At 38.7% G+C, this 25,921-nt stretch overlaps 2 protein-coding genes across 2 annotated transcripts; one reads left to right on the top strand and one right to left on the bottom strand.

Annotated features, from left to right (window-relative positions):
* Positions 1 to 1,292: 1,292 nt before the first annotated feature.
* On the top strand, positions 1,293 to 14,899 carry LOC122089358. Its single transcript, XM_042659017.1, has 13 exons — positions 1,293 to 1,548; positions 1,674 to 1,735; positions 1,845 to 1,922; positions 5,292 to 5,373; positions 5,615 to 5,685; positions 5,967 to 6,068; positions 6,990 to 7,079; positions 7,351 to 7,425; positions 7,632 to 7,664; positions 10,480 to 10,557; positions 10,857 to 10,913; positions 13,259 to 13,368; positions 14,636 to 14,899. The coding sequence occupies exons 1-13, from the start codon at positions 1,494 to 1,496 to the stop codon at positions 14,658 to 14,660; spliced, it is 918 nt and encodes a 305-aa protein (XP_042514951.1). The 5' UTR covers positions 1,293 to 1,493; the 3' UTR covers positions 14,661 to 14,899.
* A 1,371-nt stretch (positions 14,900 to 16,270) lies between these two features.
* LOC122087888 lies at positions 16,271 to 17,208 on the bottom strand. The gene has a single exon (XM_042657010.1). The coding sequence runs from the start codon at positions 17,053 to 17,055 to the stop codon at positions 16,333 to 16,335; it is 723 nt and encodes a 240-aa protein (XP_042512944.1). The 5' UTR covers positions 17,056 to 17,208; the 3' UTR covers positions 16,271 to 16,332.
* Positions 17,209 to 25,921: the final 8,713 nt, after the last annotated feature.

Here is a 25,921-nt window from a genome sequence, read left to right as displayed (position 1 = left end):
TTAATCGTACTTCTCCTAAATGGGCTATAATCGGGCTTTAAACGGGGTAATGTACCAATCAAACATTTCTTCCTTGATTCTGATTGATTGCCTTTTTGACGATCCCTACTCGAGTAAAGGTAAGGAAACATAAGTTTTCTTTAAATGGGCTTAAATTGTCTTTACTTTTCTTAGATTTAAGATACTTTGATTTATTTTGTTAAATCATTAACAATTTTGAAAATATATTATATTTAATTATAATTAATAATTGATAAAAATATCAATATATACCCTATTGTATAAAAAATAAAAATAAAATCAAAATAACTACATAAACTATTGGGTTAAACGTGTCAGTCTGAGTCGGGCTTGTAAACGGGTTGGGCCGGTTGAGAGGCACATTGGGCTTACCCTTTGCACTGTGTACTAACTATTTATAAATGGGTCGGGCTTAGGCCTGACACATTTATTAATTAGGCCGGTTCAGGTCGGTCCATAAACGTGTCGGACTAGGTCGAGCCTACCCGTGCGGGCTTGGAATTGACACCCCTATTAAGAATAAATGAATAATTGAAAAAAAGAGGGATATATAAAAACATTAGAGATCACATGATTGAATGTTACATGAATAAATCTAAATTTGAAATATAGTCTGCAGTCAATTTAAACCATTTTCAAGATATCATACGGTAAAAATTGCTACATCATTTTTAATCGAGGCAAAACTTGGTGTCAGTCTAGAAATACCTTTTAGACTTGTTGATCTAAAAAACTTTTGCTATATAAAAAAAGAGAGAATGAGATCACTAAAATATCATACACAAGAGGGGCAATGATGTGATTTTAAGTAAAGAAGAGAATGTTAGTAATAGGGTACAATGGCATGAGTGTGCTTCTTTTTCTTCTTCATATAAAATGACCTCGTCACTCTCCAATGACAAGTGTATAGTACTATTTTGCTACAACTCATTGATGCATTGCTTTGTGAATAATCATTTATCTAACTTGTATGAATGATCAGCCCGCCCCACATGAAATAGAAATGATACCTATTTGCCAAAAAAAAAAATGACTCGTATGAACGTTTCCTCGTGTATCCTCGTTGGTCCTCACCTATGCGTAGAAACCGCACTCTCAACACAAGACGCAATTCCACAACTTTAATTGCGGTACCTTAAGAGAAAAAAAAAAAAATAAAAAAAAAAAAAAAAAAAAAAAACAGTTATGAACTTTTACTTTCCCTGGGATGACGTGGCACCATAAGAAAGAGGGTCATCGACATGCGCGAATCAGGTAGGTCGTCCAAGTATTTAACTGAGAGAGGAAGTCGAGAGCGAGAGTCCAGCACTGGCGTGTTTCCCTGTTCACCAAGCTTCCAATCACCGCCTCTGTTTTCTTCTTTCTTCTTTATTGAATGACCAAAGCTTCTTCTACACCGTATTACTATCATCCCTAAATCCAGGGTTTTCGTCGCAGGAGGAAAGGAGAAGAACTAGGGTTTCTTTTCAGCCATGGCCATGCAAGCTGGGATGGGCTTCTCTAAGATCCTGATTTTGGTCGGAGCAGGTAACTGTTGATTTTGTTTCAATATGTTTGAAAATTACATGATTTATGAAGTTTCAAGATTACCCGTTTCTCCCTTTTTGTTCTGAGGTTGAAAATTCAATATGGGCATGTGTTTGTACTTCCAGGGTATACTGGTTCGATATTGTTGAGCAAGGGTCGTTTGTCGGAATTATTGGGCGAGCTACAGGTCTGGTTTTTAGTCACTTTATTTTTCCCATCTGTTGGTTTTATGTAGAGTGAAGTAATGCGTTTGATAATGCCTTGGCATTTTTTTTTTTTTTGTTTGATTGGAACAGGATCTGGTGAAAGGATTGGAGAAATCTGGAGATCCGTCAAATGCCGACTCTGAGTATTCTGATGCCATTGCTGCCCAGGTACGCCTATGGGAAAAACCCATCTGGGTGTTAATAGTATGACACTGGGTCAGTTGATTGATATGAAGGGAAGGGTGGGTTTAATTTCTCGTGGACTTTCTTTTCCTATAGTTGGAAAGCTAGCAGTTTATTATTAGTCTTGGGGAATGGGTTTTTCAATGGTGAAAAAATTCTGGAGGTAACTTGACTTATCGAGTCTGTTGAGGTGTGAACCAGTTTAAAATGCTAATGATTGGAAAGTGCTTTCCTTAAATCAGGCTCTGAAGGTTTTAGTTCTCATATATAGTATTTTTATTTTATTTTATTTATTTTATAATTTTTTTTTAGAAAGGAGATGATTACTGCAGCTGAAGGAAGTGAATATGTAGTTACAACAGTATATTCAGATAGTAGTTATGGAAAAAATGTAATTGTAGATTTGTAGTGTAAAAAATTACAGAAAACTTGGATATTATCCACAGGTTTTTCCAGAGAGCCTCTAATATTTATTAAGTCTTTGGAAGTTTTCGTCGATCTCATTATCTATGATTAACAAGTTTTTTAGGGTTTCACATATGTTTTTTCTGCCCTAGTACTTTCTTCCATTAGCAATGGCCATGGGTGGCCCTCCACTAGTCGGGTTAAGTTACAGTTTATCTAAATTATAGTGTATGTGGGGTCCTAAAGAAAATACTTGGAAACTCCAGTATCGATTACAACTTGCAAGCTTTCAGAGTGCCAAACTTAGTTTTCCTGTCCTTGTACATCTTCACCATTAGCTGATGCAGGAGCCTCCTAGAGAAGAATTTCTATGGTTTGATACACCATTGGATCAGTTTGGTGGCTGGGAGCAGAATATTACATGAAATTGGGTTCTGTCACCTTTTAGGTGTTATTTTTGGGACTGGTAAAACTTCTTAATTTGACATGGTATTGGTGTTGTTTGATATGTTACTGTGTTACTTATTCAACAAGACCAATATCTCGTGATTCTAAATTGAATTGCCAGAGCTATGACTAATTTACTGGTAGGATGTGTTGATCTGTGACGGGATTCTATTTCATAAGTCTAATTTGACTAGGGGTTTTAATTAGGTATTTTTCTTTAATTGATCATGGGAGTGGCTGTTTTGTAATTTTATCTGTATTAGGAGTCTTAAAAAATATAATTTTTTCTAGTGGAAGCAGTTGAGCACTCATGGGAGTTGCTATTTTGTAATTTTATTAGTATTAGGAGTCTTAAGAAAAGAGTTTGTTTCAGAGTTTCTTTTTTTGATGAATGAATCTATTTCCTATTTGTTTTAGGAATTTTTCTCAAGGTTAACATGTTATTGGGATGGACAGTCTGTAGAGGGTGTAAACCACTTTATTGGGTGTGATGAGTTAATGAAATTGAGCCTTAGGGTGTTGGTATTGGCATTGTTATTGGTACGGAGGAAGCATTATGGTGATTTCTCCTTCCTTATTGCTGTATTCCCATATTAGCAGCCCAGTGATATTGCTGGTTTATTTATTTTTTAGCTTGATCTTTATTTTTCTGCTATTCTCTTTAATTTATTTTGCTGTTCTCTTCTTTTCTCTGATAATTCTATCTTGTAAGTTCTGTTTTAGGATTCTCTTTTAAATTCCTCTTGAAAACTCCAATATCAAGGATTACAATATGTGAGAGTTCCACACATGGTTTTTCTGTCCTGGTTCCTCTTGTCCATTAGCAAGGAGCCACTCAGGACCTCAGCTTAGGTGAAGTTATTTTCTAAAAATACAGGGTATTAAAAATTATATGAGACTATTCTCGAGCTTGCCGTTGAAAATAGGGGAAACTCGTCACTGTATTTGGTGATAGAGGAGACCTAGAAGTGATTGTATTGGTGGTGCAATCTGGGGTTCCAAAATCCGGTTTGGATTGCTAGTGGGGCCACCCAAACACTAAACAAATCGAAGTGTTTTGAATAAAGGAAAATCTGTAAATTGTATCACTGTCCAGTTCTTTGTTAATGCAAAATAAAAAATAAAAACGCAAATAATGCAAGCAGTGGCAGCACTGTAATTTAGTGAAAGGTCAAGGCTACAAAAGAGGGAAACAAATAAGTGAAAGGTAATGTATAAGTGAACAGGGGAATCTTGGAACCAAAAAATAAAATATTGTATAAAGGGGAGGGAAAAATAGGGAATTAATCTTAAAGATAATATCATGGAGGAGAGGGGGGCTTGTCTTCAACCTTCGAACACAACAGAAACCAGTGGTGAAGGAAGCCTCTTGTGATCGATTCAGCTTTCAGTTAGAGCTCCAAATACCACTATAAGCTGTGAACAAGTTCATAGTCGCTAGCTATATTGATTCCTTCAATACAAAGACCAACTCCTGAAATTGAATATGGCGGTAGTTGCAGGCCACAGATAGGTCTCGGGAAATAGCTACTGACAGGAATGATTTCAATGGTCAAGGAGTTGATGTTAGAGTCACCTAGGACAGGGAAACTTATGTTCCAAATTTCAGAAACATGATTCAGATTTCACGGAACTCTATCTTTTCTCAACCCACAGTACTGTAATCACCAGAGAACAGGGACAACGTAAAAGGGTAAGAGGAATAAAGGAGCTTAAGGATGGAAAAGTGAGGGAAAACAAGGAAAGAGGAATAGTAGGGACTCACTGAGAGAAGAAGGCTCTGCCGCAATCATAACATGCAGGTAAAGAAAAATTTCCTTGCATAATTATAAAAACCTAACTAAAAGGGGAACTAAACAATCTAGGCAACATCTCAACTAACAAAATAATTCCTATGTAATCTACCCGCCCAAGACCTTGGTGCAATAGTAAGGTTGCTCCATTGTGACCAAGTGGTCACAGGTTTAACTCAGGAAACAGCCTCTCTGTGAAGCGCGGGTAAGGCTGTGTACATTGGCCCCTTCCTAGACCCTGCATTGGCCGGAGCCTCATGCACTGGGCACGCCCTTTTTTAATCTACCCACCCAAATAAAACAAAATAAACTAAAATATTTGTATCCTATGTAGTCTCCCAGCCCCCTTTGGACCAAAACATGGGATTGGGCTGGGTGCGTCTAGGCTTGGGTCTCCAAAGAGGGTCGTTCTGATCCAGCCAGGCTAAGGCAACTGCATCAGTTGGGATGTAGGTACAGTTTTTCATCTCCGGCAACTGCATATGGTGTATTTTTTAATGGTGCTAATAGGTGTGGATGTGTTGAAATGCTATAGTTTTAAGTCTGTTAAACCCACATGTCAATTTTGACTATCCTTTAGAAAACAAGTACTCGAGGAAGTCAAATCATGATAAGTTTCAGGGATTCCATCAGTGTTCTTTTATGAGCTAAGTGCACCCCTGTAATTATTATTCATTTTTTTCTGCTTTTCTGTTTCTCTATCATGTAGGTGCGCAGGCTAGCAATGGAGGTCCGACAACTCGCATCATCACGCCAAATAACTGTTCTAAATGGAAATGGTAGCCAGATAGGTACCCACTGCAATGCAAAATTTAAATGCTAGTGCTTAAGACCCCACAGAATTACATTTTTGTCATTATGCACCAAAATGCAGTTAAATATCTTCTGTTTATTTGTCTTTTCCTACTGCTTAAGTTGCAAACTTTTCCCATGCTGGGAAATTTTGTGTAACATAAAGATGTCAGATTTTCTACTCCTTTTTCTAGATGAATATTGTTCTTATAGTTTAATTCGAATTATTTGTTTTTCCAGGAAACATGACATCCTTGGCTATGCCTGCTGTAGCCCTAGGGGCATTGGGCTATGGATACATGTGGTGGAAGGTAATGAACAAGTGCTTCAACCTTTTCCTTCAGTCGAGATGTATCGTATTAACTTTGGGTTTGGATTGTTCAGTACTATATGTTCTTTTCCTTTTGCCCAGTAAATATAAAATGAATGTTAGCCTCAGCAAATTAAGATTGGGAGCAAACTATTCAGGAATTGTCGATTTTCCCACTCATCTTTTTGAATTTAGAATGTTGACTTATTATTGTGGAATTATTTTTCAGAATTTGGCATTAATTTTCCTTATCTCATCCTTCTTCTATCTGTTAATTCTTAGGGTTTGTCCTTCTCTGATTTCATGTATGTGACCAAGAGTCACATGGCAAATGCTGTTTCAAGCATGACGAATCATCTAGAGCAATTAACCAATGCTCTTGCGGTAAGTTGTGTTCACTTAATCATTTTCATATTTAATTTCTATCTTACAGATATCTGTTTTGATATTTTCATTGGTATTCTGATCACTTATCAATTCTAGCACCTGTTTTTTGAAAAAATTCTGAGGTCTTGGGTAATGCTTCTGACGCCACATGTATATTCTCTATTACCCTAAAGTGTCTCCATCCACGCTAGGCTTAACCGCTTAACTGCCTCTGCTGATGGCAATATCTTCCCCTCATGCTAATACTTGTGTATACTTGGGGGCTTGTTGGTGAGGGGGGATTTTTTGAGAGCATATTTTCTTTCTCTTCTGACTGGCACTGCTCAATTGATTGGACTATGTTTCCAGCAGTTTATGTCCTGAGGTGACTCAGTTACTATTATTGAATGGGCTTGTTCTTGGGAGGGTGGCCCTTGGAGACTTTTGCATAACTTTAGACACGTGGTTCATTTGGTAGAATGTTCTTGTCCTTTGATGCCTACGTCTCTGAATGATTTGGCAGATGGGCTCATATAAAAAGAGTAATTTAGGCATGTCAATGCTTCTGAAGTTGTCTCATGATATGGGCAGCTCAATGCTTCTGCATTTGTCTGTGAACATCATTAAATTTACATTAAAGAACTAAATAATTTATTATTCCTATCATATTTGAAGTTGAATGTTGTATCTAATATATTGACATATATCAAGTGAAATAAATTAAATTAGATTTTTATTCCAGGTTGCATGAATCCTCTTCTGCTGTTCCTATCTGTTTACGGCTTTGTATCAATAAGTATCGGCATCATATAAATACAGTGTGATGGTGTTCCTAATGTGCTAATATTGTCTTTCTCAATAGACTTCCTTATTAAATGCATTGTTAATACTGTTTCTTTATCCACAGTTTCTTACCTATGAATCCTTTTTGTTGGGCAGGCTGCTAAGAGGCATTTGACTCAACGGATTGAGAACTTGGATGGGAAATTGGATGATCAAAAGGAGATGTCAAAGTTAATTAAGGATGAGGTATTCCTTGTTTCAATGTGAAATGAAACTTATTAAGAAAGCATAGGAAAACCAAAGATTGAGGAGATCCATAGGGACAATTTGATTCCCTCATAAAGCATGTACCCCCTGGTTGCATTCCTTGCATGACCTAAAGGAGTTCTTGTAACATAATGAGGATTTGTCTTTTTGGAATGTGTCTTATTTCGTAATAATTGCATTTCATGAGTTATTCCCGGATTCCTGCATTTTTAGAAATATTAACGTAAGACGATTAAAACTTGTCAAACAGGTAACTGAAGTTCGTGCTAATCTTGGTCAAATTGGCTATGACTTGGGTTCACTACAGGAGATGATTCATGGTCTCGTAAGTTTCTATTATGTGATCGGTTGAAATGATATGTCTGGTGTTTGTTAAACTATCGCTTTTTAAATTTCCTTCTTAATTGTTTGCTAGTTTGTTTAATTATCTATGATAAACTTGGGCAAGTCCATTTATCTAGTCTAAAAAGTAAAAGAAATGCATTAAAGTAGTTTTCTTATTTCTTATAAATTTTTATTATTGTGTTTCAGGACGGAAAGATTCTAACATTGGAAGACAAACAGGTGAACGGTGGTCCTTATTGAATATTATATTAAAAATTTGTCTTGGAATAGCCTTTTCTGGTGGTGCCTTCGCTATGATTTTTTTGCTTTGCAATCCTCTTCTATACTGTTATACAAGTAAATAAAAAAAGGAGAAAATTCATTGCAGAAAATGATGTTTAGAGCTTATGATTAAAAAAATAAAGTCTTGAAATACATGGACACCACACTTTTAAGCCCTAGGAAAAGGTTATCCAGGTGAACAAATGAAGATATGTGCTTGTTGCCATAATGTTGGATGTATGGTTGATATCTGAAAAAACATGTTTATGTGAATGTTTTTGTTGACGAAGCTGAGGAACTGTTTCTAGTTTTAGATGTTTAGGCAGGACTGTAAATCATGATTTGCTATCAGTTCTTATAATGTAAAGTTGAAACTAAAAGACTATTACCTTAAATCAGGATGCTAAGTCAATAATTTCTGCTAGTTACATGATCCCCCCCCACCCCCCCTTGGGGCGATAACAAAATAAAATAAAATGACGGATGTTGATGGCCCTCCATTGACGGCAAGAAATCTTGTTGCAGTCTTTGAATCTTTTTATTCATATATACAGTTTGATAGAGAAAGGGAAGGGATGAAAAGAAGAGTAAGGATTGTCTGGACTCGAAAACATTAATCTCAGTGCACACACACAAAGCTGCCATACAAGGGGCACTTAGCCACTTACTACTAATGTGTCGTTAGTCACTAAAGAGCCCATAATAAGTACAAAATTAAGAATCCTGAAATGGTTAAGACTGCCATCTACAAAAAGCAGAGTTTTTTTTCTCCTCATGAGAAGAGAAGAGGTTCAAAATCAAAAATTTTAGTGAAGAGGAAAAAAATAGTGAAAAGAAGTTGGATCTGAGATGGGAAAGGGTTTGAAGTGCATTAGTCTCTTTGACCAAATGATAGCCAAGTTGGTACTAGGGCTAAACAGGCTAAACTCACTAACAGCAAGTAATGTTCCCAACCCACAAGTAGGACTGTTGGCTAAGCTGTTACAGAAATATGGGTAGCTGAATGACCACATAAACAGGACTTGGATTAGACTTAAATTTAGGCCATGTGTATGGCTACAGAAACAGTACAATTTTCCCAAATAAAATGATAATTCAATGGATGGATTAATAGTTACATCAGATTAAAGAAATTAGTAACTACGGAATTTCCGAATTAGTAAAGAAATTAGTAACTTCGGAATTTCCGAAATAGAAACTATTGAAAACTCAAAAAACATAGGATAGAATACCCTCAAACTTGGATCAGAAGAATGTTGTGATCCAAGTCCCAAAAATGCAATGTTTCAGAGTAAATTCGTCCATTTCGGTGAGGCCGGAATGAGACTGAAATCCAAGTTTTGAACCTTGGCTATCAAGGCACTTTGCTCCTATGTTCTGTGTGTTTTAGAATGGTGGTGTGAGATGCAATGCTACCGTTGATGAAATGCTAAGGTACGATTGGTGGGATTCCAATATGGTTCCAGGTGAGATGCTTGGTCCAAATCCTTCTTTCTTCCATTCTTCTTCTTTTATCCATCCATTGGTTCCGGTCAGTATTTTGAAGCTTTCTATCTTCTGTTCATGGTTAGATTGTTGGATTCTACTGCTGCTTTGAGTTTTCTGGTTTTGTAATTCTTGTTCGTTAGTCTCTCTAAAACTTTGCTACTATTTGTCTCTCTAAAACTTTGCTACTATTTTGAACTAAAAAAAAAAAGGGCGTACCTGGTGCACTAGGCTCCCGCATGTGCGAGGCCTGGGGGTACGAGAACTACGCAGCCTTGCCCCGAGAATGTTGAGAGACTGTTTATTCAATATTTACACTGATTTCCAAAAATCCTTCTGTCATTAGGATTTTCTAAATTCTTCAATTTCATGGCTGATTTTCAATTTCTGGTTTATGTTGGCTGTTACAGTTCCTAATCGCTGTGTATCCATCAAAGCGGCTTTGATTATTATTGTTGTCTAAAGTTTCCTGAATATACTGGTTCCGGTTGCTGTTCTTCTGGAATCCTACTTAGGGTAGGATTCACCTATAACCTCAGATCTGTCCATCAGATATGAGCCAGATTTTGAGAAACCATTCTTCTGCATATAATTGATGTTCAAACAGAATTTGGATCATATCTGAAACTTTGATTTTATGTTATAAAATTTATTTTAAAATCTGGTTTCTAAACCTGTCACTGTGATTTTGGTTTTCAACTGAGTTTCTGAGCCTAATCCCTTAGGCTTTTAGAGACCCATCTCTTTCCTTTTTTTTTTTTAAAAGAACAAAAGCAGAACCTTACATGGACCAAAAATAGAAGGTTGCGAAAAAACCTTTGAAACCTTGGGACTTAGTGGCATATTCTTGTTGAGTCACACAGGGTATTACAATGCCATTGGATATTTCAATAAGAACAATTTTGATGCACTGGCACTAACTTATCATGCAAGTTGTGGTCCAAGTATTTAACTGTAGGCAGTACATTTGTAAATGCTAATTGGATTTGGTTGCATAATAAATGCTACCTTTTTGATTCATGGCTTTCTGGTTAATTGGAACACAAACCGCACAGTTCTTGTGCCGCTAGCTCTTAGATTCAGTTTTATTCTGCTGAGCCCCCCCCCCTCTTTTTTTTTTCCCTTCTTTCTCATATGTGGTGAATAAGTTACTCATTTAAAATACTTCCGTACTAGTTATTCTTTGGTAACAGATGTGATGCTTGATATGTGGCTATTTTTTGGAATTTTGTTTCTTCCCATTAGCTATTTTCTGCTTTTACAAATGCTGACAGAATTGTGGGTGCAGGACATTGCAAATGCTGGTGTGTGGTACTTATGCCAATTTGTTGGGCAGAAAGATCCGAAAATGACTGACTTTTTCAAGGTTGGCATTAGTAGCTTTGGCCTTCGAGTTTATTGCTTGTTTGTTTTGATTGGTAAATATGACATTTCATTTATTGATTGTTGTATGGATCATGCATTAAAAAAATATGTAGAGATTCAATGAACTTTTGAGGGTCTATAAAATGGACCTGAGCAGATCTAAGAAACAGACATTATAATCTATTCTTTTATTGGTAAAATACTATTATTGACACGAGGTGGCTGCTTCCCATCAGTAAAAAATCTGATTTATATAACCTAATTTATTGATCTAATTATTTCTTGGGCATGTTCTTGCAGGCACTTCCTGAACCTCCTAGTCGGGCACGTGGTTTTATCACACAATCAGGGACCCAGGTTTCTTCACTACTTAATGTTTGTTTTAAACTTTTAGGTGGTGTTATTGGACAAAACCTTGTAACACTAGTGTGTCATGTTGGGGTGGGGATCCATTCCACTGGATTAGCCAACAAATTCCCTACTTAATTAGCTTATGACTTTATGCTTCAATCTAACCCCATATGAGCCATATAAATTTAATGCTTCTGCCATGGCACTTCTCTACGTTCACCACATAGAAGCTTATCCTTATTTTGTGGTGGACCCAAGAAATTATTGCCAAAAAACTGTCTCCAATAAGAGCTCCTCAACTTTCTTAGTGTCTATCTCCATTTTATTGTTGTCTGACAGTACATCCCACAAGGCCTACCACTTGCTATTTATCATTCGTATAGGTTTTTTTTATTTTTATTTTTATTTTATTTTTATTTTATTTTTATTTTTTTAATGTTCTAAGAGGCTACTTCTTCAGTCTTACTTTTGACTAATGCCTCCATTCTCTGATTAGTAACAAGTGTTATTTATTTATTCTCTCTCTCTCTCTCTCTCTCCCGGTCTCCCCTAATTGTAACTTCAGAATATAAAAAAAAAGGGAGGGAGGGAGCACCTAAAGGGTCACTGCAACAAGTATTGACCCATGGCCGAGCATCCTCTAACCCAATGCAATTCCTGTCACCTGCCCACGCCCCACCAAAAAAAAAAAAAAGGAAGAAAAAAAAAAAAAGAATCAATGTTTGACCACTGCAACAGAGCATACTGTGCAACAGAAATTCTGTTTTTTCTCTCTCCGAATTGCCCATCCAATTGCAAATGGAAAAGCATCTTGTACCACACATACTCTGAATGATGTGGGGGTATAACTTCATGCATATATCTCCTCCACTGACCTTGGGTTAACCCACTCAACATAATAATAACATTATCCGCAATCGACTTTTACCGACCATATGGTGTGTTGACCCAGGGTCAGTGAAGGAGACCCTAACATAATAATAACATTATCCACAATTGACTTTTACTTCCCATATGGTGTGTAAACCCCAAGGGTGTAGCTGAGTTGGCAAGGGAGTGTGCCTAAATTGACATACGCCCTTCAACTCCCCTTAACCCCCTTGGGGCCCGTCCGGTTTCTATGTTGGGTAAAAATCGATTGTGGGACCTGACCTGACTTGCGTATGTGGGGGCATACATGTGTGTCTAGGGCTGTATGCCCCTAGCCAAGAAAAGAAAAAAAAATGGTGTGAGAAAATGATGTATGGGGCTTGTGTCATGTAGCATGCTGGGGTTGGCTACATTGATCCTTGGAGACTGAAGTATGCTAGGGTCGGCTACATTGATCCTTGCTTGCCAATCAGCTCTATTTAAAGTCATACATGGTAGAAGACCTAGACTATGCATGTCTTTCCTCACCACCTCTCATGGGGTTATTTTCAGCTTGCCCATGGCTCTTATAGCTCTTTCAATTTGAGTCAAATCACTGGCTCTTATAGCTCTTTCAATTTGAGTCAAATCACTTCTCCGAACTGGAGCATCTGAAGGCCTCTGGTGAACATGGCCATGCCACTTCAAACGACTCTCTTGTAGCTTCTCATGGATCGGAGCTAATTCCAACTCAGCTCTAATGAAGTCATTTTAACTTTGTCCTTCCTAGTTTTGGCACACATCCATCTCAGTGTCCTTGTCTCCGTTACATTTATTTATCCATATGCCGTTTCTTAACTGCCCAAGATTTCATCCCATACATTATAGCGGTCGGATGACAGTCCTAGAAAATCTTCATTTAAGCTTTAAAGGAATAGCCAATCACATGACACTCTGGACACACCTTTTCACTTCAACCAACCTATTTAATTCTCTAAGCAACATCATTCTCAAGATATTTGCAATATCTAAAAGGCATTTGATTCACTAACGGTTCCATCTTCTGAGCTGCAAACTTTTAGTGTCAGACTCTTCTATTAGGCAATGAATGATCTCACTCATTGGGGAGGGGAGGATGGAAAAGAGAGTAATAGATATGTCGGTCTAGCCGGATTCGGCTCTTTGGGGGTTACATTACTTTCTATTTGACAGGACAAACAAATAGGAAGGGACGGTCCTTTCATTGCATTTATAGAAGTGTAACTAGAAAAAGAAAGGGTTGGCTAAACCGCCAGCTAGGAAGGCAATAAACCTATTCTCAGATGCTACCCAAACAGCTACTGAGCTACCCTCACATTTGAGTGACCCAAGGCACATCAATCTATGATATAGTTTTAATTCTATTTGGAGTGTAATCTTCTTGTTTAATCTCTTAGTGTCTGAAGCAAATTATGGAGTTCTAATTCTATTTGGAATGTAATCTTCTTGTTAATCTCTTGCAGGGTCTGAAGCAAATTATGGATAGCATTGCAACAGACAAGACTGGTAAAACTGATGCAGCCATGCAAACTGGAATGGATAGATTCGAAAGCAACCCAAGAAGTGTGACCAGGTATCGATTTAGACTTCTTTACTTTTGTTGAATTGGTCTGGATGTATTTGAAGCTTCATATTTCCCTTACCTCATTCCTAGTTATTATGTATTAACTGGAAAGAGTAAAGTAATATGTGGCATAATTGAAACTTGGGAGAGTGTTCTCTGAACTGGTGGGGTACAGATGCCCCCTCACATTTTTATTTATTTATTTTGTTTAAAAAAAAAATCAATAAAAAATTTGTGTGGAAGGCGTGGGCTACACCGACAGCTCAGTGATACTTTTCCCTTGAAACTTCTACTGCTTGTCAACTGCGAAATATACTGCTGATGCAAATTCTCCAGTCAATGGTTCAATTCTGGATGGGACATAGCCTGAATGATTAAATATAAGATCTAGGCTTCCTGAATGATTAAATCCAAGATCTGGTAGGCTTTCACTTGGTCATTTTGGTTGCTGGAGCCTGGATGGTCATAGGAACAACTTTTGTGGTCACCATTGTCTATAAAGGTGTGAGGTCTACCATCTACTTGAGTGTACCTTCTTCTCTATCTCTGTCTCTCTCTCAATTTTTTGGTGTGTTGTTGGAATAAAAGAACTATGGTAATTGCAGATTGCATTTATAGTTGGTGTGAACCACATTCCGGTTGCTCCACTATAGTGGCATAGATTATACTTATATTTCCTGCCTTTTGGGTGGATAATCTATAGAGATATTGAGCATTTTCTCTGAAATGAGTGGGTAATTTTGTTTCATTTACTTTTCTGCCCATTTAAGACCAGTTTTTCTTGCACTCATAATATTAGGCAGTTTCTCACCTACCCAATGATATTCTGCTCTGACTTTTTTTTTTTTCGTTGGAGGTTTCATGTATCAGATTAGGGGGTTGGAATCCATACGACTTTTTCATAGTTTTTAAATCGGACTGAACTGGAAGAGCCCCCTTTCTTGGTTTGAAGCCATTGATCCACCCCACCCACTCCCCCCCACCCAAAAAAGAAAGAAAGGGGGGGGGGGTGTTGTGACCTGCTTTGGCCTCGACAAGTAAAAACTAGAAGAAGCGAAAACTGGGCCTTTGGTTGTTTGACCTTTGATCTGGTTTAAAAACTGTAATTGGGTTTGTGTTGCTATTATGTGAAGGCTAATCCTTTCTCACTAGAGATTGATCTGTTACTCAAATGGTCACCATCAACCAGTGCTCACATGCGCTACCACCACACTTAGTACCAAACCTGACTACAATCTTATCATTCTCTCATTTGTTTTGTGGATTTAATGCGCAGGACTGCCTCAATCAAAGGATTCTGAAAGTTGTGATGATGAAAAGATGATGCATAAAGTACCTGAGTTTCTTGAATTGAATAATTGTACCTGAGTTTATAAAAGCAGGCTTGGGTGATCACTGTTTTTCTGATATTTGTAACCCTTTGCTCAAGGAAAATTTCGTTTTGTTTGATTAATCAAATGCCAGGTTATGACTTTTGATCTTGGCAGAACTTTTATTGTACAGGGATTTTTATTATCAGAGGTTATTTTTACCATTTTAATATTCTGAAGTGTACATTTTAGCTGCAAAGTCAATACCTTATCATTATAAAATATATGGTATAGTTTGGGAACCTGCCCCCCCTCCCTCCTTTTACCTTTTTGGAAGACTTCATTGAATGTGAATGACTTTGCCAGAAAAAAAAAGACTTGGAAGGGGGAGCAGTGCCGTTTAAACTAAATGCCCATCTTGCATATGCTTTGATGGGTTGAAGCTTTTCTTTTTCCCTGTGTTTTGTTTTTATATTTTTCTGGAAGATGCATATTTTGTTGAAGGAGAGACAAAGTACATCATCTAGAATCATTAAGGTGCTATATTTTTTCAACAGTACCAAAGTTCTCTATCTCGGGGTGCTTGGGGAGCATTGAGGTTAAGTACCAAAGCACTGGCTTCAAAAGTTTTTACTGTCATTATGAAAATGGTGAAGTTATTCAGATCAGAATTGAAAAGGGACACTGTAAGAGGCTTAAAAGATAAAGTACAGAAATTTTTCATTCTCAAATCCAATGGGCCAGCTGCCCAGATTTTTTTAGAAAATTCATGCGAAAGAAAGGTGTGCTGAAGAGATTCCTGATGAGTTCGGCAAAACCCACAAGTTGGATCAATATCTATCCATTTTTAAAAGGTATCTTTGGTACAGATTTCATCAAGAGCAACTCTCCAAAAAGTTTTCGCACTATTGGCTTTGGCATTACAAAATTGCACATTTACTGTTTCAGTTAATAAAATTACCCAAATTTGAGTTTGGCACCTTGGGTTTACAGAACTTATCCCTCAACTAAGTTATGTTTTCTGATGGTTTAACCTTCTACCTCCCTTCTCCGATCACCATCAGCAACCCCTTCTGCCCATTGTAATCCTCCCTCCCTACCTCTTGCAACCATATCCTGCCCCTGCTACCCTCCTAACCACATCCCTTGCTTGCCCACATGGCCGCGCCCTACCCCCGGCTTCCTCACCTCTGCCTCCAGCACCATTGAAACCAGAACCTGTGCATCCCCCTCAGCCTCACAAGCCACCGGCAAGGTTGAGTTCAGGTTTGTGGTGAAGAAGATGGTGTCTTTGGTCTTCTCTCTATATTCCATTGGTTTACAAACTGGATGGAGGCTAAATAAACTGGGTAATTCTGCTTTGCCTGTGGAGGCAGCATCAAAGGTAGGCAGCAAAGCCTATAGAAATCCAAAGAAACCCAAGAAGCCTTTCATGAATGTATGATAATTTGTGTTATAAATTTCAGTTCTTATCATCAATCCCATACATTGCAGATGGTGGTGAAGTTTATTAATTAACATTTTACAGAAATTGAGAAAAAAAAAAATCAAACTTTCATTATCTTGACCCCAGAGGGAAAAGGGGAAGAAAACCAAATGTATTCAGAGGAGAGAACAGAAACTTTATTTAGCCAAAATCTTTATTACATATATCTCTTCATCATTAAACCAAAAGAGGCTTATGGTTTGGATCAATGAGAGGATAAATGAGATCCACAACCTTCAAACCAAAGTTACACAAGTGATCAAAATCTTCATTTCTGCTATACAATTTCACATTACAGATGGGACCTGAAAATACGCATTGTTCACCAGCCAATCGAGCGTCAAACAAATCATCCTGCAATGCTCTATATGTCTTAGATTTCAATTCAGGTAAAGTTTTTCGAAGATGGGAAATACTATGCACATAGCCGTTCTTGCATAGATCAAGAAATTGCTTGAATTCTTCGTCTTTCGCGGCCTTAAGTAGTCTGTCGACGTACAATTTGTTACTAGCTGCCTTCTTGATCGCAATGTCGATGAAAATATTAAGAAGGCCATTGAGGTTGGACTTCAATGCAGTGCGAGGATCAGATTGAAGCAGAGATACACAAAGTGTGTAGTTGTCTGTCTTCTTACACGTTTGTTGAATCAGATCTCCATTGCCCTTCAGAACTGATGCAGAAACATCACAGAAAAAGAGAGAGACAGAGAGTAAAGAAAAGGATTGAGGAAGAAACTGCTGTTGGGGCTGAAGCCATGGTTGGGTTGATGGGTTGCCAGCTACAGAACAGTTTGAATTTATAGGGTTTTTGTTTCTTTTTTCCGTATGAATATTAAAAGGAAAATTTACAGTGCCACCCCCAGAGAATGCCATTATTAGATAGACACCCCTGCATATCATATTACGCTCGCACCCCCTAACGTCAATCTATGTTAAGTGAGACTTTGAAATAACGATTTTACCCTTTTAACTAAAACATGTAACCCTATCCCATTTTACACTAACCGCCCAATACCCTTCACTTTCACCATGGGTTTGAGAGGAGCAAAACCCTTCTCCTCCTTCTCCATCCCTGTAATCGTTTCTCAAGCTGTAAAATCTACATAAGAGACAAATTACTGTTTAGATCTTTTTTTTTTTTTGGGAATCATGGGTTTTGAATTCACCCTTCCCCCCACACCCAAAAAAAAAAAAAAAAAATGAAGAAGAAGAAAGAAAGAGAATGCAAGCTGTAAAATCTACATAAGAGACCAATTACTGTTTATATCTTTTTCTTTTTGGGAATCATGGGTTTTGAATTCACAACCCCCCACCCCCAAAAAAACAAAAAAAAAAAAAGCAGAAGAAGAAGAAGAAAGAAAGAGAAGGAATTGCACAAGAAAACCAAAATTAGTGGAGATTGGAGAGAGAATAGAGAGAAATTCGAACCAAAGAATTGCTCCCATTTGGGTTTGGACGATGATTGGATTAGGATAGATCGATTCCGCTTTATTGCTCATTTTGTGATCTCTGTTATTAGATGAAGGGGTTTTTGATTTGGGGTAAGAGAGGGTATATTAGGTACTTCACTTTTTAGGAGTGTATTTTGGTATTTTGAAAAAAAGAAGAAGAAAGATACCGGCTGATTTTAGCATTTAATGTATATTCTGTAACTGAGACTAATAGTAGGGGGTGCGAGCATAATTTGGTATTATGCAGGGGATGTCTCTCTATTAGTGGTATTCTCTAGGGGATGACGTTATAAATTTTCTAGTATTAAAATGAGGAAATAATATATAAGAGGAAGGAATATATTTCTTTATATATATTGGAAAATTTTTGAGGATGAGGACGAGAAACGTTATCAATATATCAATATATCAATATAAATGAAATGGAAGAAATTAATGTCACAATAAAGACAGAGTCATTAATTTCGGTCAGAGTCATTAATTTCGGTCTTATCTTTTAATTGGGATGGGTTTGGTGAAACCCCAAGGGGTTTTCAGCCGTTGGATATGTGCGGGCTCTCTCCCATACGGGTGAGGATGCAAATCCATCAAGAGGATGATCCTGACCAAAAAATAAAAAAATAAATGAGAAAGTTCTGCACCCACCATCTTAGGGTTTAGAAACTCTTATAGGATTTTAGTATGTTCCAAAACTACCCTCCTGATCCCATGCCCATTCATCGTGGTCTCAGAAAAATTTGGTCCAAAAATAAAAGAAGGGTAAATTACATAAATTACCTTTGAGGTGCCTTGAATTTGTAAAAAAAACGTTTTAGGTTCCTTAAGTTTGAAAACGGACATATGGTTCCTTGTTAACAAGTTTCATTATAAAAATGATTTGTTCCCATTATATCCTTGTAAACCACTGATTGGGTACCCCAAACACCCACCCATCATCACCACCGCTATGATACCCTACTTTCTAAATTCGGTCTAATTAACCGCATTAGCTTGGTTTGATCATATAAGGGCTAAACCGGAGATAACCGACACAAGTACCATATGGAGACTTTGAACTCGAGTTGGCCTGATACGACCGAGCAAATACTAAGTGCAATATGTCCACCCAAGCCTTACACTTGCACGCACCACGAGGTCATGTACAAAAAGTAAAGGGACATACTAGTATTTGTGGGTGCCAATGTAATCCACTATTATGTGGGAGCTTATTCCCATTGAAGCCCACCTGAGATATATCCACCTGAGATTTAGCCCACCTGAGATATACCCACCTAAGATTTGACCTACTTGAGATTTAGAAGATATTTTGGGTGCCCAGATATAAAAGGGAGAGATTAATTGTCTTTTCCCTCATTAATGTTAGTTGGTCGGTGGGAGAGTAAAAAAGAGAGGGAAAGAAAAAGAAAGGAAAAGAGGAAGAAAAAGAAAGAAGAAGAAGGGGAAGTTGACTACAGAGCTTCACCGGAGCTGGGTCTTGGTGTTTCAAGCCCGGATTTAAGATCAACTTACCGAGGTCTTAGATTTGAGGTAGGTATTGCACACATGCCAAGGATTCTTAGGAAAACCCTATCCTTAAACCCTCTTTTTGATTTTTGGGAAAGAACTCACTTGAATCTTACTAATCCTATTTGGATAATCAAATCTAAGGTCTAATGGAAGGTGTGGATAATGATTTAGAAATATTTGAAAGGAGTGTGGGTGAAGATCTAGAATATTTGGAGGTTCTTGAGCAAAAGAAGTGAAATTTAGGGTTTCATTGGTATTCCTGAAGAAGAGGTAAGAATCTTCATTCTCTTTTGATTTGATCTTAGATCTAAGTTGAGGGTACATGATTGGACCTTAGACAAGTGATTTGAGTCACCGGATCGTCCACAAACAAATTCCCTAAGCCGGAGGAAAGTCAGAAACTATGTTGGAAAGATTTCGTTCAAAGAGGGGGGTATTTTTACCCCACCTGTCTTCTGGTTTTAGCCCACCTGAGTTCCCAAAACTCAGATTCTAGGCTTTGGAGTAATCGATGGGCTGAAATCGACAGATTCTAGGCTTTGGAGTAACTAGCGGGTTGAAATCGACGGGCTACATAGCCCACCAGTCTTTTGGTTTTAACCCACCTGAGTTCCCAGAACTCAGTTTTTAGACTCTGAAGTAACTGACGGGTTGAAATCGATGGGTTATTCTCTGGTTTTAACCCACCTGAGTTTCCAGAACTCAGTTTTCAAGTTCTGGAGTAATCGACGGGCTACATAGCCCACCGATTTTTGGCTCTAACCCACCTGTCTTTTCAGAATTCTCAGAATTGGTCTAAATTTGATGGGTAACCCCCATTTATGATTCTAAACCAAAATTTAGTGTTCAAATATGATGATTTTGACCCTAAAATAGTGGAATGATAAACCATTATGTTTATATAGGGGTGTCAACGGTTCGGGTTGGTGCGGTTTCGGTCCGGTTCCATCGATTTCGGTGTGACTTTGGAACTAACCGAAACCGCCCCATTAAGGATTTATCCGTTTCGGTCCGGTGTCGGATTCAGTGCGATTTGGGTTCGGGTTGGTACCGGTTTGGATTTATCAGGTTCATTTCGGTTTGGATCGGTTTTTTAAACTGGTATGAAGCCATTACAAGCTCCAAGAGAGATCCTCTCTTTCTTCACTCTCTCAATCTCGATAGACAAGGCCCTGTTTCTTTCGTCCACATTTCTCCTCGTCTCTTCCAACTCTCTACACCTAGTTCGATAATCCTTCAACTCTTCTTCTAGTTCAACCTCGCATTTCATTGCATGTTTCACCTTGTCCTCCAAAGCTTCCTTATAAATCTTCAACCTCTGTTCTCGCAACATCAACTTCCTCTCCACCTCCTCAAATCCATCGGTCTATAAGCCGTCTGCAAAAACGAAATCATTTCCGGAATGCTGCAGTCTTTCGCCTTCCTCCGCGTACTCAACATCTCCATCGAATTTCTTGATTAAAAAACCCTAGTTTCCACCATTTCAGGGGAAATTCCCACTCAGAAATTCAACAAAAGCGGAAACAAATTAAAGCTAAACTAGAAAAATCAACGCGAGAGAGAGAGATTAACAAGTATACCCTAACCTAACCCCAAAACTTTTTTCTTCACAGACTAATCAAAACCAAATAGATACAAAAACGAACACTTGGTGTTGGATTACACCAGCAAAAGGGAATGAAAAGCACAGAAGATACGACATTACTTATGAACTTCGTTACACAGTTTGCTCAGTAAAATTCAACGACTGAGAGAAGAAAACCAGAGAAGAACTTCAACTTCATGGATTGTATACTCAGATAGATGGACTTGCTTGGAGACAGAGAAGACGAACCTGTGAGGGAGGGAAACATTGGTTCTCAATTAAAGCACAAGCTTTACGGCTTTACCTGTCATCGCTGTCTAGGGGTGCAAACCGTGCAATCAAACAAAAAAAAAAAAGAGTTTTACCTTTTGAGGGACAATCGGCAACTAGCACTAGCAGGCTTCGAAATTTACCTGTCGAGGGATGATCGGCAACCAGCAGGCTTTGAAATTTACCCGTCGAGGGACGATCGGCAACCAGCAGGTAGCAGGCTTCGAAATGGGTTCAGACTTCAGAGTAGTGTGAAGTGTGAACTGCGTATGTCATTAAGGCTTCAATCTTCACTTTCAACTTCAAGTTTCATAACCCATAGCCGCTGCAACTTCAAGTTTCAGAACCCATAGCCGCTGCAACTTCAAGTTTCAGGTCAGTAGCGTTAGCCATAGCCGCTGGCCGCTGTTGCTCACTCCGTCACGGCGTCACGGCATCACGGCGTCACTCGCTCTGTCGCTCACTAACCTAGGTTTTCTTCTTTTGAAAAATTAGGGTTTTAAAATTCTTTTGACAGGTTGAAGTTGAATAGTTGATAAACGTTGGGCTTGGGCACTTGGGCTAGTGTTGGTTCGGTTGGACACTTGGGCTTCGCCCACTTGAGTGTTGGGCTTGTTGGCCCACTTAGGTTAGTCCGTTAGTGAGTTTTAACTTTTAAGCTCGGTTTTATCTCGAGTCGGTTTGGATCGATTCCGGTTTTGGTGCACATTTCTGACATTTTTGGTGGCCCAATGGTCTAACCCGAACCGAATCGAGATCGGATTCAATTTAAAATACAAATCGAAACCGGCCCAATAAGCCACTGGTTTGGTTTGGATCGGGCTTAATCGGTTCGGTCCGATCCGATTTAACCGGTCCGGTTTAGATATTGACACCCCTATGTTTATAATAGGTTACACTCAATATACGTGTACCCACACATTAGATTTTTTCGTACCGGGTACAAGCACCGTATATATATATATACAAGTGGGGAGTGGACTCTGATTTAAATTTAAATGTTACGTATCATTTAACATGTGTTAGTCTAGCCATGTCATCATATTACTTGTGTGTAGACTAGATATCACATATGCCATATCATGTATTTGAATATGCATTTACATAATATACTATGTTTTGCTTTATGATGAAATATTCATTATGTCTTGATGTATGTGATGGAGGAATTTCATTTAAACATAATATGCATGCTAGATTTTAGATGCCGTAGACGACTTAAAAAAGAGTGCATGGTGGCACGTGGCATGGGACGCAGTGCCATAATGTAATCGTACTATGCTTATGTAGAGGCATGTGGCTAGGATGTGATTTACCCTTATGCTATGACCCTTCCCAACAGGGATTTACGTGTTGGGGGATCATTGGGGGGAAGCATTGGGTTGTAGTTGTTGACCTCCTGTAGCAGTTAGAAGCATGCACGACTGATTGCTAGGACAGTCGGTAACCCCGATGATATATTCAGAGGGCTGATCGTACTGCTTTTATTTTGGGTGGAGTCACCCATTTACTTTCTGTCATTTAAATTTATCGGAAGACGGTTTGCATTTTAAATTTGGTACCAACGGTGGGCCTTCTCCGACAACCCTATGGGTGTATCACTGGATGAGGTTCGTGGCTTGTACCTGGGGTATACGTGCATTGTGGTTCTGAGTAGCACAAAAACCTATGACCTAGTAATGTTGTTAGGCTAATAGGGTTAAAATGAATTGCATATAGGCGTATTTGTGCTGTGATTGTTTGTGTTTGGTTTTCCTTGTGTGATATTCCTTGCCACTTACTAGGCTAGTGAGCTCATCCCATATGCACAACTCTTTTTAGATGATTTTATAGGTTACCCGCCTAGTGATCAAGAGCTGGGCCCCACTGTAGAGTTTCCATTTGAGGAGTAGTGGGTCCCTGATGAGTTCGAGCAAGGTGCCGATTGCACATGCGAAGATTGTGTTGCGTGGCAACTGTGACTCCTGTGTGATTCTTTTGATTCTTTTTGATGTACTCCCCTTTTTGTTAGGTGATGCTTAAATTGTTATATTTTTTTTTATATATATAAATCATGTCTTCGGCCCCAATTGTATGTAAATTTTATAACTCAATTTGGGTATCAAGTATTTGAGAAACAATTACAGGTATTATTATGAACAGGTCTTTCGCTGAAAATATAGGTCTGATCTTAGATTAGTAGATGTATGCTGTATTGCAGGTATTGCATTGTTGATCCTGACAAGTTTGTGAGTTAATTAGTGTTAACTCAGCCACCGACTCGGCTTAGTGCGAGCGGGGTGTAACAAGGGTGGTATCAGAGCGAAATGCTCTGCCTGCCTACAACATACTGCTTAGACCCTATGGAAGCTATAATAGGTCTAGGGTGGGCGAAAATAAAAACCTTATGAAAAGTTTAAAAGCTTTAAATTTTAAATGTAAAGATTTGTAACTATTGCATTCATGGCATACATTGCTAATATGAATCTTGGTTAACTAGTTTTAGAATTCACTTAATAGTGGAAATTTTAACAAAATTTTGACAGCATAACGGCGTAAAATGAGAAAATCAAAAATTTTCAAACATAAGAAACCTGATAGACAACAAGAATAATAAGATAATAACATATGGAGGCCGTGTTGATGGCCATCAAACCACTCAATTTAATATAAACAAACCATTCAGAAATTTACAATTTCTATCATGACCACAATTTAAACTTTAAGTATACCGATGGAATAAATTACAAAATGAATGACAAATACCATCATTTCTTAAAGTTATACTAGTTCGATCATGTAAGTTAGGAAAGAAAGTCTACTATGAAACCCAAAATAGTCAAGACTGCCAAATAAAGCTAAAAAGAAGTCAAATAAAAATGACAAGTAAAAGGTTAGAAGAAGATAATAGGTCATTAGTCTAGAGCACTAGTCAGAGTAAGAGTTAGAGACATCGAAAGGCTATCCTAAGTGGACCCGAGAGTCGATGCTGAGGCGCATATCCCAATGAGTGAATCAATCATAGAGGCGCACCACTTCCTTTGTACACAACGGACATCCACGAAGATCACCCTAGAAGAGTGGTACATATCTCAGGTAAGTTGCCGAAACCTAGACTTCATCTCTCCAAACTACCTCCACATCTGGAGCTCTCTACTGGTGTTCTCCTCCACCCTCCTGAGAAGCTCCTGCTCCCTGGCCACACTCTTTTCAAGCTGACCTTTGAGCTCAGCTTGACCATCTCTCAACGACCTCAACTCTGATAAGATATCCTGAAGGCTGGGTGCCTCTCTAGTAGGTGGCGGAGCCGTAGGCTATGTGCCAGAAGCAGTAGGAATGTTTGGGCCACTAGCTTTGGCCGATCTAGAACCGCCAGCTGTATGGAAAGTAGGATCTACTGCCCTAGTGTCTAAGGGCACCTCCTCCATAACCTCTTCCTCTCTGATCTCCTCCTAGTATGGGAAGTGACTCCCATCATCTCTGGTACGCTCACCTTCCTCCTGCTCTACATCCTCCTCCTCCTACTCCCCAGCCGCCTGTGGCTCTATCATCAAGGCATGCAGGTTCATCTGCCTCAAATTTCTGGTAGCAAACTTGTCCCTCGGGACTGATCCCTCCTCCTCAGTAAGGTTGACTGTGAAGTGCTCGAAGACTAGAGTAAGGGCTCTGCCATATGGTAGGTTGGCATCCTCGGGATGTAAGGCATGGTGATGCATGGAACTTAGCATGAAATTGGGGAGGCATAATCTAGGTATATTGCCCTCAAGGGTAGATAACAGACAAGCAGCTAGGTATGTGGGCATGAAACCTACCTGATTCCGGTGACTGCTTATAGGAGCTAGGTTGAACTACACCAACCTAGCAAACACCTTACCCTCAGGGGAAAAGTCCAACTCCGATGCTGGCCTCGCTGGTGAACCACTAATCACCTCATAGATGTGTTCTTGTATGTCCCGGCTCATCAGTGGGCCTATGCCTCGGGTCCTGGGAGGACTGTAGTAGTGCATGCCCTCTGAGGAGATACCCAGAATCTCTGCCAGTCTATCCGTAGTAAGGATGATCTCTACACCCTTCACCATACTGACTATGGCAAACTCCCCCTCCTCCTCTGTGGCATCCAAGTTGTAGTAGAATCTCCTCACCAAATCTTTGTAGCACGGCCGGTTAAGGTTGAGAATGGACTCCCAACCCAGGGCAGAAAACCTCTCCAGGAGGTGAATACGAGAAAAGTGCCTCACATTCAACTGTTTCTCCAAAATTACCAATAGTGAAAGGAAGGTACTCCATGAAGACGCAGCTCTCGTACTGTAGAAGACCATCTCATCATAGTCAGATGAGTCCTCCCATGCCCTAGATGTAGATGACCCTATCTCTCTCTTCCTTGATGGCTCTACGGGTTCTTTGCCTCTTCTTGGTGGCATCCTGAAAATACAAAGAAGAAAGGTAAGTACATGATATGAAATAATAAGTTAAAGTATAAGAGTACCAAGTTGAGACAGATAGCAAAAGAAATGGAATCAAAGAGATGAAAATGATGAGCTAATAGCATATGGCAGAAAAGTTTTAGGAGATGTGATCTAAGCTAGTACATTACAAGTCATCAAAAACCCAGATACCTAAACCTGCCAAGTGATTCAAAATACATAGATAAGAAGGAGTATGGTGATGGAATCCACTAAGCAAAAAAAAAGCAAAAAAGTGAAGCAAAGTGATGAATGAGAAATGCATGGGTGATTGAGGTTTACAATGATCCCAAATAAGAGGTAGTCTTAATGCATGAAGCCGTCCAAGGATGTATAAGATGAATATTTCATTTCAAGAGAACATGAAATGCCCTACTAGGTTAAACAAGAGATAGCATATCCCTAATCAGGTTTGTGATAAGAAATTCAAGGATTTCAAATAGGTATATCGATCAAGTAGAAAATTTTCAAATTTAGGAATTTTAGCCAAATGAAGGGTTTACCTTACAAGG

Source organism: Macadamia integrifolia, chromosome 9, assembly GCF_013358625.1.
Source record: "Macadamia integrifolia cultivar HAES 741 chromosome 9, SCU_Mint_v3, whole genome shotgun sequence".
Classification (NCBI taxonomy): domain Eukaryota; kingdom Viridiplantae; phylum Streptophyta; class Magnoliopsida; order Proteales; family Proteaceae; genus Macadamia; species Macadamia integrifolia.
Note: the sequence above shows the minus strand (reverse complement) of the source record. Positions and strands in the feature narration are given on the sequence as shown.

Coding starts and splice junctions, on each gene's coding strand:
- LOC122089358 (XM_042659017.1), top strand. CDS start 1,494: ATGGCCATGCAAGCTGGGATGGGCTTCTCTAAGATCCTGATTTTGGTC. Junction 7,665..10,479: donor TAACATTGGAAGACAAACAG/GTGAACGGTGGT, acceptor TTGTGGGTGCAG/GACATTGCAAATGCTGGTGT. Junction 10,914..13,258: donor TCACACAATCAGGGACCCAG/GTTTCTTCACTA, acceptor AATCTCTTGCAG/GGTCTGAAGCAAATTATGGA.
- LOC122087888 (XM_042657010.1), bottom strand. CDS start 17,055: ATGATATGCAGGGGTGTCTATCTAATAATGGCATTCTCTGGGGGTGGC.